Here is an 18,738-nt window from a genome sequence, read left to right as displayed (position 1 = left end):
TTTCTCAACACAATCGTCATCCCAAATACCAACAGCAACATATACAGGTCGTGTCTAAAACAAGGAAATCCTATGCCAAACTGGGAGTCGAACACTTAGTGAGGTTGTGACAGGGCATCGCATGAGGTTTGGGGGACATGTTCTCCAACAAAATGAACTATGCATACCAAGAGATGCGATGACATGGAGGCCAATACAAGGAAAGCACAAACATGTCCTCATATAACTTGGCGCCACACTTTCATGGAGGACCTCAGAACAGTGGACACCAGGTGGGAGGAGGCTTCAGACATTGCCAGTGACAGATTTTTGTGGAGACAGCTTGCTGCCCAATGAATGGCGCGGGAAGACCTAAGTCTAAGTACTGGTATAAGTTGAATTATTCCCCTTTATACTTAGTGTAGAGAATTAGGTCATCGCATAAAAGTTTGTAACTAACAATTGATAACTATAAAACCCATTTTCATAAGCACTTTGCTGGCACAGTGGTTAGTGCATTGGCATGAGTTCAAATTCAAGTTGTACAACTTTTTTTTTATACTGTGCATTTAAAAAGCGATAATGTAACATTCACTCAGATACCCCTTTCCCCACCCCACCCCCCACCCCCGGCTTTCTCAACTGGAAAGACTAGTGACTAGCGCATTGAGAAAACTAAAAACATGAAATTGCACTAAACAAAAACAAGTAGTAAACATATTTCTAATTGCAGATTTTGTTGGACTAGTTCTTTTACAAATTTAATCACATGACTGATGCAAACTAATTGATATAATTACACTTAATATATCAAGAAAATTATGAATAAAGCCTTTACTGATACATAAGTAAAAATTTTTTTTATGGTACAGTTAAAAAATAAAATTTGTAAAATGAACATCAAAATAACATAGCTTAAAGACCAAACTTTAACTGGCAAATAAATACAATGAGTCAAACTTATCATCCAGTTTAAATGAGACATTCTTGTAATTTACCTGTCATAGATTTTAGCTATTCTAGTCTCGCCTCTGCCTTTTCTAAACATTATCCGAACAGTCGATGCATGTGCAAGTATATGACCTCCAATAGGTTTTTTTGGATCAGCTTGAAATCTTAGTGCAAAAAGAGTAAAGCATTTTATGTTTTATAATTCTAAAAAAATGAAAGACAGAGGCATTATTTTTTTTAAAGAATGTGAAAGGGGGTTTATGTGACAGAGAAACAGGTAGGTCTCCTTTGTACTCACAAATCATATTGCACACAAATGCAAAACTATACAACATAAAAGATACAATAATCCCTTATAGCCTTTTAAATGTCAGTTTACATTATAGATACTAAGCTTTAAAAAAAAAGTGAGATCTTTCACAACCATAAGCTTCAAACAGTTCATATTTAACATTTTAAAATCATTTTATTATATATATTAGCTGCTACCTGTGCTTCCTTATATTGAAATAGTTGGTATTATGTTTATTTTGACCAGAAAACTTTGTACTCCTTTGTTGGAGTGGCACACATTATAATGCTTTCACCAACAATTGTTTGTGCATTCTCAGCCTCTCACCAATCACACAATTTTTTTGGGCCCTTGAATTCTTTTTTTTTATCAGTCTTCAGTCTAATGGACTGTAATGCAACAGTTTAGACCCTGCAAACACAGTTGTTTGCCACAACCTCAAAATAAAAACCTTTGGCTTCTTCATTGTAAAACAATCTATGAATCTAGGATGAAACAAGTATTTCAGTATGTTTAGTAGACTGAAACAATTTCTTTTTTACTTCAACCTGACAGAACAAAACAAATGTCTAAAGCTTGGATTATCATTTAAAAAAAAAAAAAGGGGGGGGGGGGGGAGTTCAAAATATACATTTTTAAATAAAGATGGTGTAATGTTTGTAAACCTACGTCATTGTTGCACCAGGATCAGCAGTCATTTGGTTGGTTACAAAACATGCAACATTATACTCTGCAGATTTGCAAAATATTTAAACAAATTATTGAAATAAAAATAATTTTCTCAAAATAATTATAATTAAATCTTTTCTTCATGAAACATTTTGAACCATTTAATAATTAAATAATACTTGATTATGATATGCCCTACTTATAATAAAGGCCAACATTCTTGTATGCTAGTAAATCTTGGATGCTAATTAGCAGTATTAGGAGCATCCTGGTCATGAAAATCAAGATGTTTTAGTTATCACCTACAAAGACTGCACCAAAAATGAGGTAATTCGAAACAGGATCACAATGGCGGTTGGGCTCTTCAATGACCTGCTGACAACTGTCAAAAAAATGCAAACTTGACGGAATAGCCATATCATGAGGTCCTCAGGGCTTGCAAAGACCTTCCTTCAGGGAAAAGAAGAAGAGGCAGACAGCAAAAGCGAAGGGAAGACAACATCAAAGAATGGATGAGCTTCTCTATGAAAGAGATTCTAGTCAAGCCAAGAGTCAAAGGGGAATGGAGAAAGATGGTCATGTGTAGTACCCGGTAGGTGAAGATGGTAAAGTGGAAAAATTTTGAAAGGCAACTATACTATAGACAACAGCTAATATTTATAAATATGGCTCCTTCTGTCTTAAAAGACAATGGATGCGACCAGATGAGTCACTGATTTTGGTTTCGTCTTGAGACGGGGAGAAATCTGGAGTGATTAATCAAGCCAATTCTGATGCAGCAGAGTTTGCCACAATTCATGTACATATACGCATCTGTTTTAGGGCTAGCTGATAGGGCAGCTTTCTTTTTCTTTCTCTTGACAAAGCCAGCTTTGCTTCTTTTCCTCTCGATGAGGTTTGTACCAGCACTCACAATCTGTCTCCATGATGTCCGATCTTGAGCTTATCTCCTCCCACATACTTTCGTTGATGCCTGTGGTTCTCATGTCTAGCATGCAGATATCTCTTTAGGTTAGTCTTAGGCGGTCTTGGGTCTGATTCCTTCCACAACCTCAAAATTAGAATATCTTTAGGGATTCTTCCATCTGGAATGCAGGTGACATGCCCGAGCCAGCATAGTCTTTTCTGTGTCTAAGAGCATATATGCTGTGCATATTGGCCAGTTTCAAAATGTCCTATTTGGAGACATGATCCCTCCAGGAGATGCACATTATTAGTCGCAGGCAACATAAGTGAAAGCTATTTAATCTATGTGACGCATGTATGTTGCCCAGTTCTCACTAACATAAAGAAGAGTGCATTGTAGACTAGGATTTTGGTTGCTATAGTCAAGTTGGCATTTTTCCAGATGCGCATAGGAGAGTTTTGCCATTGCTGCAGAAACCTTTCCAATGCTTTTTGTCAGCTCAGTGTCTAAATCTAGGTTGCTGACAATTGTTTATCCCATGTAGTTGAATTCCTGCACCACTGTAGACAATAGCTAAGCAAAAACAAAATGTCAAATTATGTCTGATGAACATATTAGAACTTTTTTTCTGTATACAGTGATAAAAGTAAATAACAGAAGATTGAAATAAATAAACACTTTAAGGTGATTTATCCAACCAAAAAATTGTTAATATAATCAATATAATTACCTTCAGATATTTTTTGTAATCTGGATAACAGTTGTGCTAACTTTTGTTGTCTGTCTGCTAATTCTCCTCTACCACTAAAGTCAACTCGAAAAAGAGCCATAATTGAATCTACAATCTGAAAATATAACAGCCCTTTTAAGATGCAGTTATTTGTCAAAGTCTGGAAGTATAGAGTACTAAGAGTAAAAAAAAAATCAAAATTATCAGGGATTCTATTCAATGGATACCAGCTCATATACAACTAGAAGGAAATGAGAAGGCTGACACACTTGCCAAGAGTGGGAGAACTAACTCACAAATAAACTCTGCACTCTATCCAAAAGAATTGAAGAAATTAATTGTAAATAAAATAAATGAGAAATGGACGAGCTCTCATCCAAATCACAAGAAAGATGACGCTTACTATAAGCTATCCCGACAAGACCAACGTCTAATCTTTCGACTCAGGACCGGACACAACAGAATGCAACAACACATGTACCAGAAGCTCAAAATTAGAACCAGTGAAATCTGCCCATGTGGAGTATCACCAGAGAATGCCGACCACGTCCTCCAAAACTGCTCTCTTTACCAAGAGGCCCGTAGAAGACATTGGCCCCAAATCACCCCAATAGAAAGAAAACTATATGGAGAGCTCCCTGATTTGGAAACCACTGCGCAGTTCATCTCATGTATTGGTCTAGTCATATGAACACTCCAGCATAACAATGAGAACGAAGAAGAAGAATCAGGGATTCTGTAGTCTTCAACAATTTCACATGCCTCTTTCTTTATCTACTGTCCAATTAATGCTTGCAAAGTAAATATATTTGACTAAGTTTTGACTTGCCTGACAAGTCTAAATATTCCAATAATAAATTAAATGAAAATTTAAGATAAATTGATGATTAGTTCATCACAAAAATATTTGCACTGCCCTAGATTCATGCTTCCCACTTATCACATGATCAGAAAGCATCTAATTTTGTCTTTATGTGAAGTTTCCTTTCCAAACACAATGGAGGCTCTCACTGAACATCTATGCAATCATTATAGCAAGGCTTCCAAGCCACATAAACGGATAATTAAAACAATAAACACTTTCATTTAAATGTTGCTTTAAAAAAAATAATTGTTTATAGGAAGCATTTACTTGTACCGCTCTCCTTTTACTCTTTTTTTCTGTGGGTACAATTTATTTAGATGAAATGGAAAGCTCTATTAAATTGTGCTAAAAAAACAATTAGCAATTTTTTTTTTAATTTTAACATTTTTGTGTTGTTTGTTTTTTTAATTAAATAAGAGAATTGTAAAAAAAATGACTTGATATGAACTAGATCTATACATTTAGAGATATATCTTACCAACATTTTAAAAACTCCTGGCTCCTCATAAAATTTAGCTGCCACAAAATCTAAAAGTTCATACTGATGCTCACCTGTCATAACAAATATAAAAAAAAAATGTTAAACTTTCATTTTCCACAAGGGTTAAAAAATTTCCCAAAACCTCTTAAGGCATCAGCATGAAGATAGACTAAATAAATTGAAATAATGGCATAGGCTCATGTTTAAGTAATCTAGAAAATAATGCAGATACTGATAACTTACAAGAAGGAAAGAGAAGAAAAGGAAATTTATTTTCTTTTTTCTTTCTTATAGGCCTTATATTATCTTATCTTATTCTGTATTTCTTTTAAGTATTCTGGATTTATAAGATAAGATAGTATTGTTCCAAACAGATGGAAATTCAGTTTGACTACAATTGTCCACCTCAGCATTACTACCATAGCACAAACATTATATAGTTGCAAACATAAGCAATATTCACACACGAAACATAAGCATACATACACAACCAGCACTTCATGAATTAGGCTTCTATGGACTTATCAGTGAGAAGTAACCTTGAAACACATGGACTGAAGTGGAATAAAGGTGTTAATAAATGTATTATAGAGTAGTTTTTATGACTTCTTTCCCTTATCCCTCCTACCTTAAAGAGAATTGTTTGTGCATGCAATTTAGAAAAATAATTACAAAAACCAAAGTCTAAGCGTTGGTATAAATACTTTGATTATAAATATATAAGGGATTGCCTTCAAGTCTAAAGAGTACAGTATTTCACACCTTTCAAGAACATCATCTGATCAGTATTTTATTAGCTTAAAATGAATGACAATGATACAATTTCATTGAAGTACAACCCTTTTTCTTGGACAAGCTATGAATGTTTAAACACTTAAATATTTGCACAAAAAGATAATTTTAAAAATTCTAATAAACATTTTGCTTTGATTATTTAATTTTTCATGTTATTTCATTTAAAAATTAAAAAAAAAAATTTTTGACAACCCTTTATCATTTCCAGGGGGCGCGGTGGCTGAGTGGTTAAGCGATTTACAAACCTATGGTCCTGGGTTCAATTCTCGGTGAAGATTTGGATTTTGAATTTCGGAATCTTTAGGGCGCCGCTGGGTCCACCCAACTCTAATGGGTACCTGACTTGAGTTTGGGAAAGTAAAGGAAGTTGTTGTGCTGGCCACATAACACCCTGCTTGTTAACTATTGGTGAAAAAACAGATGACCTTAACATCATCTGCCCTATAGATCGCAAGTTCTCTGAAAGGGGACCTTTAATTAACTTTACTTATCACTTCCATTACACTAGTGTAATACAAAACAAAAAAAGTACAAAAATGTTCTTACTTGTGTAAGCTCTAGCATACAACACATTATCTAGCACTGCATTTTGATCTACATTAAACCTGTCTGCTATATCTCTAAGCCTATCAGGTCGACTGGCAAATAATTAAGAAAACCTCTGTTCGAAGTGAAAATAAATACTTTACAATTTCTAACTTTCTATTTATTCTTTTTTTTTTTTTTTTCAAGACCAAAGGATACAATGTATTTTCTGTATCAATAAAAACAACCTTTCCTCCTGAATAGCCTTTAGCCCCTGGAATTTGAGATGTCACTGAAATTTAAAGTAAATTAATCTCAATTATGATACAAAATAAGATATAAAATGCTAAAAGTAGATTGATTTTCATAAAGGCAACAAATGTATAGAACAATATTCTAAACATTTCTTATTCAGGTATTAACAGAAATTTCACTAACCACACAAAGTATGAGAAAGTTGAGTTTTCCCAGTTCTAAATTCCCCAAAAGCTTCTGTAATAGCCATGCTTTCAATACCACCTCCCAATAGCTTGCTGTCAATTAGAATAGAAAATTAAAGTGAAGAAAAAAATCTGTGAGGAATAAAACAAACAAATTATACAATTCCACACAAAACATATGTTCGTACCACAGTTTCTTACAAAACATTGTGAGATTAGAAATCTCTAACCCCAACTGATCAGAAAGTTGGATTTGATTGCTAAGTGAATAAAAGAGATTTTGTGATCAAAGTCTTTTATCTCCTTTGTGATTGTAAATTGTTAAAACAGATGGTGTTTTTATGTTTTAAAAACAGAACTAAACTACTACAAGTATTTATCAATTTACAATGAAGTAAATTTAGATATTTACAAAGAAGCACTATATATATCCCCTGCTACTTACGGGCCCCATTCATCTAAGGGGGGTTTTGAATGGGCGCATGACGGGGTAGGAAAGGAAAAAACTGCCCCGCACGACTATCCGGTTCCCCGTGCGGGCCCCTAACTCAGCCCGGGCCTGAACAGGTAGCTTTGCTGGCTGGGATAAGTATTTCTCAACCTTTTTCAGGTGATGACCCCTGAACTAAAAAAAGGAATATCTGCACCCCCTAGTTAGGAGATCTAGAAGAGGACTATAAGCCCCCCAGCACTGCCCAGTTTTTTTTAAAGGATTTTGAGCTGCAGAAATATTTTCTCAAAAGGTCTACAATGCGTAAATCATCATAATAAAACAAGTGCAGGTCAACTAAAGAAGGGGACAGGACAGGTGGATACATAAGTGTAAGAGAAATTCAAGACATATGCCGCACTGGTCAATCACTTATATCTGGCCTGTTTTAGTCATGAAAAAAGCCTCAGAATGCTGGCATAATGCTTGCAAGAAATCCAACCCTGCTGACATGAGTTAAATGGGTAAAAGAACATTGGCCAACATTATTTCTGCAAGAGAACATTTTGAGTTGGATCTTTCTATAGGTGTCTCTCATGGAAATTGGTATTAAAAATCAAAATTACAACTTACAAGATGAAATATCACTAAATTTACTTTTTTAAGCATTAGTATTAGTGGTAATAATGGATCTATGGTTTAAATGCAAATTTTACAGATTTTTTTCCCTTAAAAAAGTAACCCCCTTCCTTTTGTCAGCTTGATTTACTGGTTGAGGAATGCTGCAAGAAATAATAGGCCCTCATTTTTTTTTATTTCTTCCTACGAGTTAAATGATTTCTATTGTCGCTTTGACACGAAAGATTTTAATTATATTAGACTAAAAGCCCATGAGGATGTCAATGTTAACAACTGTTTAGAATTAGCGATTACTAAAGTGCAAGTTTGTAACATTTTCAAAAACGTCAACCCAATGAAAGCTGGTGGGCCTGAGGGAATAAAAGGGCGAATCTTAAAAGAATGTGCTGAACAACTAGCTAAACCTTTCCAAGATATTTTTTCTACTTCATTACTAAACCATGAGATACCACCTGTGTGGAAGTCATCTATAATTGTACCTGTGCCAAAGGTTTCCAAACCGAAGGAAATGAATGACTATAGACCTGTTTCACTTACTTCCATTGTGTCTAAATGTTTAGAAAAATTGGTTAAAATGTTTCTTCTGAATGATCTTTGTAATAAGTTAGACCCTTTACAATTTGCTTACCAAAAGGGTAAAGGTGTAGACGATGCCATCCTAAATATTTTAAACTGTGTCTACAAACATCTGGACTTACCGAACACTTATGTAAGATTGTTCTTTATTGATTTCTCATCAGCTTTTAACACTATACAACTTCATTTACTCATTGAAAAGATGAAAGCGTTGCAGATTAGTCCATACATAATACTATGGGCTAATGAATTTTTGACCCAGAGAGCTCAGAGGGTTAGGGTAAACAATGTTATATCTAATGAACGCATAGTTAACACAGGCGCCCCAGGGGGCTGTGACATCGCCATTGTGGCTCATTTTGTACACCAATGATTTTCAATCCGATAGTTCTTGTTGCTCCTTCACAAAATTCGCTGATGATGCGGCTCTTCTTGCCCTGCTCTCAGAGAGCTCAGACGTAAATGAGTATTTCAACGAATTAGAACACATTGAAGAATACTGTAAAGATAATTTTTTATTATTAAATGTAAAAAAAACCAAAGAAATGATAATTGATTTTCGTAGGGACAAGAAGGAAAATGATATTGTTTATGTAGCTGGAGAGACTATTGAAATTGTGCAAACCTTTAAATACCTTGGTACTATCCTAGACAATAAACTAAATTTTACTGCAAATACTGATTATATCAGCAAAAAAGGGCAGCAAAGATTACGATTACTAAGAAAACTGTCCTCGTTTAATGTTAGCGAAAAGGCCTTGGTTATGTTTTATCACGCTCACATCTGCAATATTTTAAGTTTCAATATCACTGCCTGGTATGGCAGTCTGAGCATTAAAAATAAAAATAAACTTAATAGAATCCTAAATGCTGCTGGCAAAATCATTGGCAAAAAACAAACCCCATTTGGGCAGTTGTTTGAGACAAACATCTATAAAAAAGCTAACAAGATCCTCGAAATAAAGAATCACCCTTTGTGTCAGGATTTTGTGATTTTACCATCACAAAAGAGATACAAGACACCGATAGCAAAGACAAACAGACACAAACACTCTTTTGTTCCCCTGGCAATCAAATCATTAAATAAGAACAATCTGGTATAAACTTTGTCACATGTAAATTATGAATGAGTCTGGTGTGAATGTACACTTTGGTTTCTTATAGTTATAGTTTTTTTTGTTTGGTGTAATGCACAAATTGTAAGACAAATTTCCTTACGGATAATAAAGATTATTATTATTATTATTATTATTACTTACTACAGGTATATATAGGCTACTGAATTTAATGAATGGTGTTAACATGTTAAATATATATGGTGGCATGAAAAAACACATAAATTTGAATAAGAGAAAATGGTATATTAAATCAGGCAAAATCAAAGTCCAAAAATGGCCACTAGTAACAGTTCTGTCTTCTCTATAACTTTTAAAGATTTAAAAACAAAAAAACAAAAAGAAATTTAAACAAATTAAATTAAAAATATAAAATTTCAAACAGTGTTTAAACTTTTCAAAAACAAATTAATTACTCTAACTCCTGACTTCCAGTTGAAACTTTAAAAACTTGTTTTCTTTTAATTGAATATTCAAGAGCGGTCATTATGCCAGACTCCTAAAAAATATATATAAAATGCATGTAATTTAGATGTAATTTCTTAAAGCTGATACATGTTTCAACTGATAAGATAATAAAGTATTGATGACTTACACCACATATTTTTGCAGCTGCTTCTTTGATTTTTTCCATTTTCGCTTCAGAAATACCTTTTATATTACACAATTTCTTTTTTGTGCACATCTGAATGCCCTGAAAGCATATACTGGCTAAATTAAAATCCTATATTTTTTTTGTTCTTTGTTACTAGTAATTAAAATAATAATTAAGAATAATCAATGTACTATATTTTAGTGTAAGGTCATCTATTTCTATGGCCAATGGATAACAAGCAGGATGTCATGTGGCCAGCCCAACGACCAACTGCCTTTACTTTCCCTAACTAAAGTCAGGTACCCATTAGAGTTGGGTGGACTCAGGGGTGCCCTAAAAATACCGAAATTCAAAATCCTAGTCTTTACTGAGATTTGAACCCAGGAGCCAGGTTCAGAAGCCGAGGGCTTAACCACTCAGTCATCTTAACATAATCTGTCACATAGATCTTAAAGTCTGAAAAGGGAAACTTTTTTTTTACTTTTTTTTAGTATAAAACACATTTACCATAAGATGGAGCCTGCAATTTTAGTAAAAAAAAAAAAAAAACTATTACAAAAATTCTGAACTTAATGGTGGTCTAAAATGTATCTGCTGCTCTTTCAATGTATTTTTTTTATATTTTAGTAAGATAGTTTAAAAGCAACAGTATATGCGAGCCTTCTCTACTTTGATATTTGTGAAGATAGTCAGAGATAGTATAGGCCTACTTCTTTAAGAAAATAGAGCAATAAAAAAATTAAAAAAAAAACAATGGGGGGGGGGGGATGATGAAACTACATTAGCATACCCCCCACCCCCCATTTGACATTAGACTGAATGAAGCTGACTACCATTATTTTATGCAGCATTAAGTATTAGTTATATAAGATGCTGGTGATTTTTTTTTAATAAAGTGAGCCTTAGGTGCCAAAATATGATACACATTTTCTTAATAAGTTTTTCAAACAGTTCAAATATTTAGAATAATAGAAAACTAAATTAGAAGAAGCAATACAACAGAAATATTTAGAATATTAGAGGATGAAGAATAGTTTTTCTTGTTTGTGGCATATGTTACTTAATTATACTTATTAGTCATAAATACTAACCTTAACTGTACAAATACCAGCTTGTTTTAATTTCTTTATGTCTGCCATATTCTGTTAGAGAATCATTAATATTAATATTCAAATATTAAGTTACTTTTAAATGAATTTAGTGGGGTTTTTTTTACTAAGATTTTAAACTGTTTTAATTCTTTTATTTTTAAAAGTTGAACATTCATACCTATGGTGTTATGTGAGCCAATAACTAAAAAAATTAATTAATCAAATGCGCAACTATCAAGGTTTTCACTTTCCTAAATACATGAAAGGGAAGTGATCACACAGCATGCTAAAATCCATAACTGTAAATACTATCCTTCACAGAGTTTTTGGTCCCTCATTCTTTAGCCACCATTATAAAACTTAAAAGATATACAAAAGATAGTAATCAAATTGAAGCTCCTAAAATTTAAAAAAAATGTTTCTCATTTTTCAAAAACCCTTAATAAACAGCTCAATTTATTTCTAGGAACACAAATTTTTATTTACTTACATTGTGATGCCTTTGCAGACACCTTGGCAAGGTCGACTTCCACAAAACCTTCTAACAGAAGGCAGGAGAGCCGCTGGTCATCCACTTCTAAGGTATACAAACAGGATATGAAGCTCTTCAAAATCGACACTGACAGTTGAGAAAAAGAGGCACTGGATAGATCCACATGGAGAGCGAGCATAAAGGAAGGGTCACTGATTTCAAAGGTCATACACAAAAGTAGTAGAAAGAAGGGTGAAAGTACAATGGCGCCTGGTGATTACATGCCCAACCTGTGACCACAGGTGTGTATCAAGGATTGGCCTCTTTAGTCACTCAAGAAGTTGCAAAGGGAGAAAAATCATCCCTAAAGACGTAAAATGCCACTGAGATGCCTTTTCATCAACTATCCAGTAAAAGTTGAAGAACAATGGTGGCCTCAGTGTGGAATGATGTGACAACTTGTTTGGACCGGGCTAAATAAAATCTAAGCATTATTTTCATGTTTGTTTTAAAAATCCATTAAGTTAGTATCAAAGAAATGTGAACATTATACAAAACCCACTCTAAGAAAATATTAAGTCTTGTATCTGTATGTTAATTGAAATAAAGATGAATTGCTTTTTGGTGGTGTGAAGTATTCAACAAGGTATAGTAATTATGTTTCTAGAATGAAATGATCCAAAAATATTTTGACAAATGAAATAATTACAACTGTTTTCTTTAACAATGAAGCACTAGAAATATATTACCATATTACTGTTAGAGGATAGTTAGACAAAAAATAAAGTAGCATATATAGAAGTAGGTTTAATATCTGATTTAAACAGTGGTTTCAATTTAGTTGATTTCTAAAAAAAAAAAAAAAAAAAAAAAAAAAAAAGCTTTAAAATATAACAGTTGTAAGCAGTTTAAACAAAATTTCATTACTGCACTAATGTTTTAGAAATTAGATGACAAGAACTGTCTTTGCACATTCTACTCTATCCCAAGAATGTAAACAGTGTTTTTTTTACTGATTCATGCCCAGTTTTATTTAGCTTGCTATTGTACCATAAGGAACTACCCGTCATAATTAAAAAAGATCCACTAGCCCAGTCCAAACAATCTGACACATCATTCCACATTGTTCTTTAAGTTTTACTGGAATGTTCTTGAAAACGCATTACAATGTAAATTTGGATTCCTAGAAATAAATCGACTGTTTACTAAGGCATTTAAAAAAAAAAAGAGAGAAATCTTTGTCTGAAAACTGCTTAAAGCAGCGGTTCTCAACCTTTTATGCTCGCGACCCCTTTTTTACAACCCCCCACTCTGCCACGACCCCCCCGCAACACACACACACACATACAGCAATAGGAGAATAGACAACAACAATCCATATTTTCGATGGTCTTAGGCGACCCCTGGCTAATCGTCAATTGACCCCCAAGGGGGTCCCGACCCACAGGTTGAGAACCCCTGGCTTAAAGAATAGCTGAAAATGTAATTTAAGTATATAAAAAAATAAAATGAAAATTATATTAACCATAATAGCTTACTATTCCATGATCCTGAAGCACATCAATATCTTGAAAAAATGACTCCTGAGTTGGCAAAAAAAAATTTGATATTCTTTCAGTAATTCATTTAAATAAATAAAGAAGAGCACTGCACTGCAAGTTCCTATCACATATGTACATAAATAGCAACATTGGTATGCATTATATTTGCTAGTGCCTACCTCATCATCATCAATATCGACAGCATGCTCTGATACAACCTGGTCTTCCATTTACTACCTGAAAGCAGATTTTAAAAAAATATTTTAATTACTTTTAGTGGTTTTATAAAACACTAAGTTGTAGATACAACATATCATATTTCTCTGTCACTCCATTATAATAAATGTAATCTGTCCTGAAACATATTTTCATAATGTGGATCTTGTTGTTTCTGACTGAAATCTTTAAAGATCTAATAACATTTATTTCTTCTCAATGCCGCATGAGTGAAGAAAAAAGGCATCATTTTTTTTAAGTGTAAATGTTACAGGAGAAAGAAGCAATTATGTTGTATATATATATATATATATATATATATATATATATAGTATAGATAGATAGATATAGATATATAGTTAGCCCATATCGTGTTCGGCTGCACATTAGGCAGGTTATTCCAGATGGAGCTAGTGTCATTGGCCTTGCTTTTTTTCTCTGGCACTTTTCTTCTGCCAGTGTTGTTCTCTTTTCATCAACAATTTGTGTGCCAATTTTCACAGCGTGACGTCATGATACTCTGTCCTGTGCTTTTGTCTCCCAGGTGGCTGGGTCAATGCTGAAGGTTTTCAGAGATGCTTTGAGGGTGTCCCTAAAGCGTTTTCTTTATCCACCTTGTGGACGCTTTCCTTCCCTTAATTGGCCATACAGCAGTCATTTAGGGATGCAGCGGTCTTCCACTCTGTAGATGTGTCCTGCCCATTGCAGCTGGAACTGCATCAAGATTGTGTGGATGCTTAGCTGGCTGCTCTTCAAAGGATTTCAGTATCTGGTATATTTTTTCTTGCCATTTAACAGTTAGTATTCTTCTGAGACAGGTCATGTGGAAGTGGCTGAGTTTTTTTTTTGCATGTTTTCTTGGGGGGTTTTAAACTAAAAAATCTCTCGAGTTGTTGTTTTTTTTTAATTCAAAACCCCCTTAGCTACGCTCATATAATTTAGTGACTGTAGTTTGCTTTAGAATAATATTGAAGAGAGCGGTTTTCATCCTAAAAACTTTCTGTAGAGGGTATTAAACTCAAAACCATCTGGAGGGGTTTTAGACTTTAATAAAAGCCCTCTGTATGGGGGGGGGGGGGGGGGGGGGGGGTAAACGCACCCCCACCCTTTGGCTTGGCTATGATCATAGAATTTTTAGTGTGTTATTTGCTTTTATATTGAAGAGGTATTTTTAAGCATAAAACCACACTGAAAAAAAGGGGGGGGGGAGTTTAACTCAAAACCCCTTTATGTATGCTCATAGCATTTTTAGTGTGTAATTTGCTTTTTTTATATATTGATGAGGTATTTCTTGGCTTCTAACCCTGCTGAAAGGGGGTTCAAACTCAAAACCCCTTTGGCTACACTCATAGAATTTTGAGTGACTTAAATAATAAGCGAAAATGGAGCTGGGTAGGACACACCCTGCGAAAACCAGCTACCAATGTTGCAAGTTTGCAAGGCAGGCACTTGACTGGAACCCACAAGGAAAGAGGAAAGTGGGCAGACCCAAGCAAACCTGGAAGAGCTCAGTCATCAGTGAAGCTGAGGGTACTGGAATGACATGGGAGCAGATGAAGAAAGCTGATCAGAACCGAGTTCGGTGGAGAGGTGTGGTTGCGTCCTATACTCCCCCTGGGAGTGCACAGGATTAAGTCAAGTAAATTATAAGCATCTGGGATTGGGGGGGGGGGGGGGGGGGGGTTTAAGGTGCAACAAAACGAACATCCAAATTATGAAAATAAGAATAAGAAGAGGATCTATGGATGGGAATTAAAAGAGATATACTTGTAGTTGAAAATGTCACGTTTATTAAATTATAATATTTAATTAAAGATCTATAATCTATAAAGATTAATTTTTCTCTTTCTACAAATAGATTATATAGGTATTTAAATAAATAAACTATAAACGATATATATATATATATATATATATATATATATATATATATATATATATATACACACATGTATTCTCTCTCTCTCTCTTTCTTTTAATTCCCATCCATGGACCCTTTTCTTGTTTTCATAAATTGGATGTTCATTATATCAGAAATATTTGCATTTAAAATAAAATTAATAACACATCTTATTCTATAAATATTGTAACAACTAAAAATAAAAATAAACTTGAATTGAGAGTGTGACACATATAGAATAAATATATCAACATACATATTAATATTGTCATAAAAGTTCTTAGTACATATGATAATCCCTATGCCACAATGGTCAATTAGTTTCTCGAGTGCTAGTTCTTGCTGGCTTATTACTATCACAATTATTGTCTGGTACATGAGAAACTACTCAGACTGTGCTGCATGTTGAGAACAATTAGCATAAAAATCTGGCCTTTCATTATCATCATCATCATCCAAGACATTCCCATCATATATATCAGTGTCTTTCAAAATAGTTTTCCTTGGCCTAATATGAAATCTGTTGCATATGTAGAATCCTCCATTATCTCCCTTGATCTTATAAAATCTTGGAGATAGTTGTTCTGTGATCATTCCAGGATACCATCCTGTTTGACCTGAGTTTAGGTAATAAATAGTTTGCCCCAGATGGAGTTTTGGTAGACCCCGAGCTTGCTTATCATATTGTCTTTTTACTTGTTGTTTGTAATTCTCTTTCTTCTCAGCTACATGTTCACTTAAACACTTTGAAGTGCTGAGAATCAATGTCTGAGGACTTCTTTTGAGGCACATTTCAGCTGGGCTAAATCCAGTACATTGCCGAGGTGTGTTTCTGAGTTCCAGTAAAGCTTCATATGGATCATCACCATTACGTTTAGTTTTCCAGTATTAAATTCTTCGTTATCTTTACAGCAGCTTCAGCCTTCCCATTTGTTCTCGGATAACCAGAATCTGATCTGATGTGAGTGATGTTCCATCGCTTAGTGAATCTCAAAAACTCATTTGAAGTAAATTGCGGACCGACATCTTTTACTAACATTTTTGGAACACCAAAACGAGCAAATAGTCCTTTCAATTTTCTAATCACTTCTTGTGATGTTGTTGACAGATAATCATACTCAATAAAATTAGAGTAATAATCAACAGTTATTAGATACTCAAGTCTTCCATCCACTTTCATCAGGTCAGCTCCAACGTTTTCCCATGGAACATGTTGTATAAGTGTTTCTCTCTGGTTCATAGGTTTCCTTTCTTGACAAGCAGTGCATGTCTCATCCATCTGCCTTATTTCATCAGCCATGCCTGGCCAGAACATGCAATGTGTGCTGTGTGAAGGTTTTTCTTCATTTCTTGACACATATGACTACCCTTTCTCCTTTCAAGATTACTCCATTACTAAGTCCCAAAGTATAAGCAAAATCAAAATATGGTTTTATCATGTTGTCTAAATCTTGTTTTCTTTGAGGCCATCCATTCATAATTTCCTTTATGTGTCATCAAAGTCTTAAGATGTTTGCAAGTGGCTTATGATCATTTATGATTATGACATGTTTTCCAAATGTATATTGATTAAATCTTTCTAGCCCAAAAACTACGGCAAGATGTTCTTTTTCAATCTGAGCCCACCGTTTTTTAGTTGGTGTTAATATTCTAGAGTCAAATTCTATTGGTTGTCCTTGCATTAGTACAGCTCCAAGTTCTTCTTGCATTAGTACAGCTCCAAGTCCTTGTTAACTACTGTCCACTTGTATTTCAAGCTTTTTGTCGGGGTTGTTTGTTTTGTTTATTTTACATGTCTCTGATGTTCCTTCAGAGTTGAAGATAGTTTACTTCCTAGTCCAAACCTCCAGCAGGACAACGGGGGATGGGAGCAGGCAAGGATTTGAACCCTCGACCATCGATAAATCCGAACGACAGTCCAGCATGCAAACCGCAAGACCAGGCAGCCATTGTAGAATATAAGGACTGGAGTATTGGTAATCATGTTTTTATCTTGTTGAATGCCCCTTCACATTTTTCAGTCCATCTAAAATTGCAGTCTTTCTTTGTTAGTTCTCTTAATGGTTGAGACACTTCGGCTAGATTGTTAAAAAATTTTGACAAATACTGTACCATTCCACATAATTTTCTTGCTTCCTGGTTTCTTCATTTCCAGAATAGCTTTGATCTTCTTTATGTCAGGCTTGATGCCTTGCACACTAATGCAGTGTCCCATGAAACTTATCTGGTCATGTTTCTCTACTGTTTTCGTTTCATTTAATTTAATGCATCTCTCTCTTAGTCTTTTCAGTTTGTCAGTGATCTTTTTCTGCTTCTTATTTCGACTGACCACATCCCACAATCATGATATCATCAACCACATTAATGCACCCTTCTAATCCTAACAATGCCTCTGTTAACTTCTTCTGGAATATTTCTCTACTTACACTTAGTCCAAAAGGGAGTCTTGACCATCTGTAACGCCCATATGGTGTGATCCTTGTTGTTGGGAGACTAGACTTTTCATCTAGAAGTACATGCCAGTAAGCCTCCTTTATGTCTAATTTGGAAAATATTTTTCCTTGGCCTAATATACAGAAAATCTCAAAAACTGCCATCTGCTTTGGAAAAGCGGAACAAAAATACCGGAACATTGCAATTGGACAAGCGCAGTCCCGAAACGTCAATTTTTTTAAATTTTGATCCAATGAAACATAAAAACAAATGAATTACAAACAAAAAAAAAAAAAGTTCTTTCAATGAAGGAGAATTTGATGGGGTGTCCCAAATATAGACTCTATCTAGATCTAGATCTAAGGTAAATTAAGAACCTCCTCTACCTCTAGTGGCTCTAGTCAATCTACTTAAATTTTTAAATACTTAATTAATCTAGTGGTATTCAGCGACGGTGCTCAGTGTCCAATGAATGGGAAAGCACAAAAACTGTGTTCAGCATAATAAATGATAATTCATTGTTATGAAGAGAGATAGATCAATTATTAAATAATAGATCTAGAACATCCTCCCAGTTTAAAGAAGGGAAAAGAACTGGGAAAGCAGAAGATGTATTTTGAATAATTTTGTCTTTTGTCAAGATTGTACAATGTAACTGTTACTAACTGTACTACACTGTAGCAGTAGAGTGACTACATTAATCATTAATAAGATAGTTTAGATAGCTCTAGAATCTATAATATAGATCTATTATAATATAGTGATACTTACCGCTAGTTTACAGTACATCAAGATCTAGATCTTCTATTCTAGATTAGATTCTATTTCACTATTCTGATCTAGATCTAGAGTCAAGATTAATGCCGGAAAGATCAAGTGCAAATGTAATAGATCTAGAATTAAGATGCAATTTCGTCTGCTAAAATAAAACGCTAAAGCTGAGTTACGCCCCTTTCTGTTTGTATAGCATAAGGGGACTTCACTACCATTGAAAGGTAATCGATTACAAGATTAAATGTTTTCGGAAAATATTCATAAAATAAAGATCTAGGCTCTAGTCTATGTTAACAAAATATTTGCTATTGTTATTATATTA

The 18,738-nt window shown here is 34.2% G+C and overlaps 2 protein-coding genes across 5 annotated transcripts in view; both read right to left on the bottom strand.

The window, feature by feature from the left end:
• Positions 1–18,588, bottom strand: part of LOC106079613 (meiotic recombination protein DMC1/LIM15 homolog) — a 20,197-nt gene extending 1,609 nt beyond the window's left edge. Inside the window, exons 1-13 of one of the 4 annotated variants that reach the window (XM_056019323.1) lie at positions 18,414–18,588; positions 13,273–13,330; positions 13,078–13,135; positions 11,081–11,131; positions 9,990–10,088; positions 9,811–9,893; positions 6,633–6,727; positions 6,414–6,486; positions 6,216–6,307; positions 4,872–4,945; positions 3,529–3,643; positions 1,892–1,952; positions 978–1,094 (exon numbers count right to left, since the gene is read on the bottom strand). In XM_056019323.1, the coding sequence (XP_055875298.1) occupies positions 978–1,094; positions 1,892–1,952; positions 3,529–3,643; positions 4,872–4,945; positions 6,216–6,307; positions 6,414–6,486; positions 6,633–6,727; positions 9,811–9,893; positions 9,990–10,088; positions 11,081–11,131; positions 13,078–13,080 (863 nt within the window). In that variant the 5' untranslated portion in view covers positions 13,081–13,135; positions 13,273–13,330; positions 18,414–18,588. Of the gene's footprint in view, positions 1–977; positions 1,095–1,891; positions 1,953–3,528; positions 3,644–4,871; positions 4,946–6,215; positions 6,308–6,413; positions 6,487–6,632; positions 6,728–9,810; positions 9,894–9,989; positions 10,089–11,080; positions 11,132–11,570; positions 11,700–13,077; positions 13,136–13,272; positions 13,332–18,413 lie in introns of those variants that run through there. The other 3 variants (XM_013240804.2, XM_056019324.1, XM_013240806.2) reach the window with 3 other exon arrangements.
• LOC106079612 (uncharacterized) lies at positions 16,084–16,509 on the bottom strand. Its single transcript, XM_013240803.2, has one exon. It carries the CDS (start codon positions 16,507–16,509, stop codon positions 16,084–16,086), a length of 426 nt encoding a protein of 141 aa, XP_013096257.2.
• Positions 18,589–18,738: the final 150 nt, after the last annotated feature.

Source organism: Biomphalaria glabrata, chromosome 2 (genome assembly GCF_947242115.1).
Source record: "Biomphalaria glabrata chromosome 2, xgBioGlab47.1, whole genome shotgun sequence".
NCBI lineage: Eukaryota > Metazoa > Mollusca > Gastropoda > Planorbidae > Biomphalaria > Biomphalaria glabrata.
Note: the sequence above shows the minus strand (reverse complement) of the source record. Positions and strands in the feature narration are given on the sequence as shown.

Excerpts from the sequence above, each read along its gene's own strand:
- LOC106079612 (XM_013240803.2), bottom strand. The coding sequence starts at position 16,509 with ATGGCTGATGAAATAAGGCAGATGGATGAGACATGCACTGCTTGTCAA.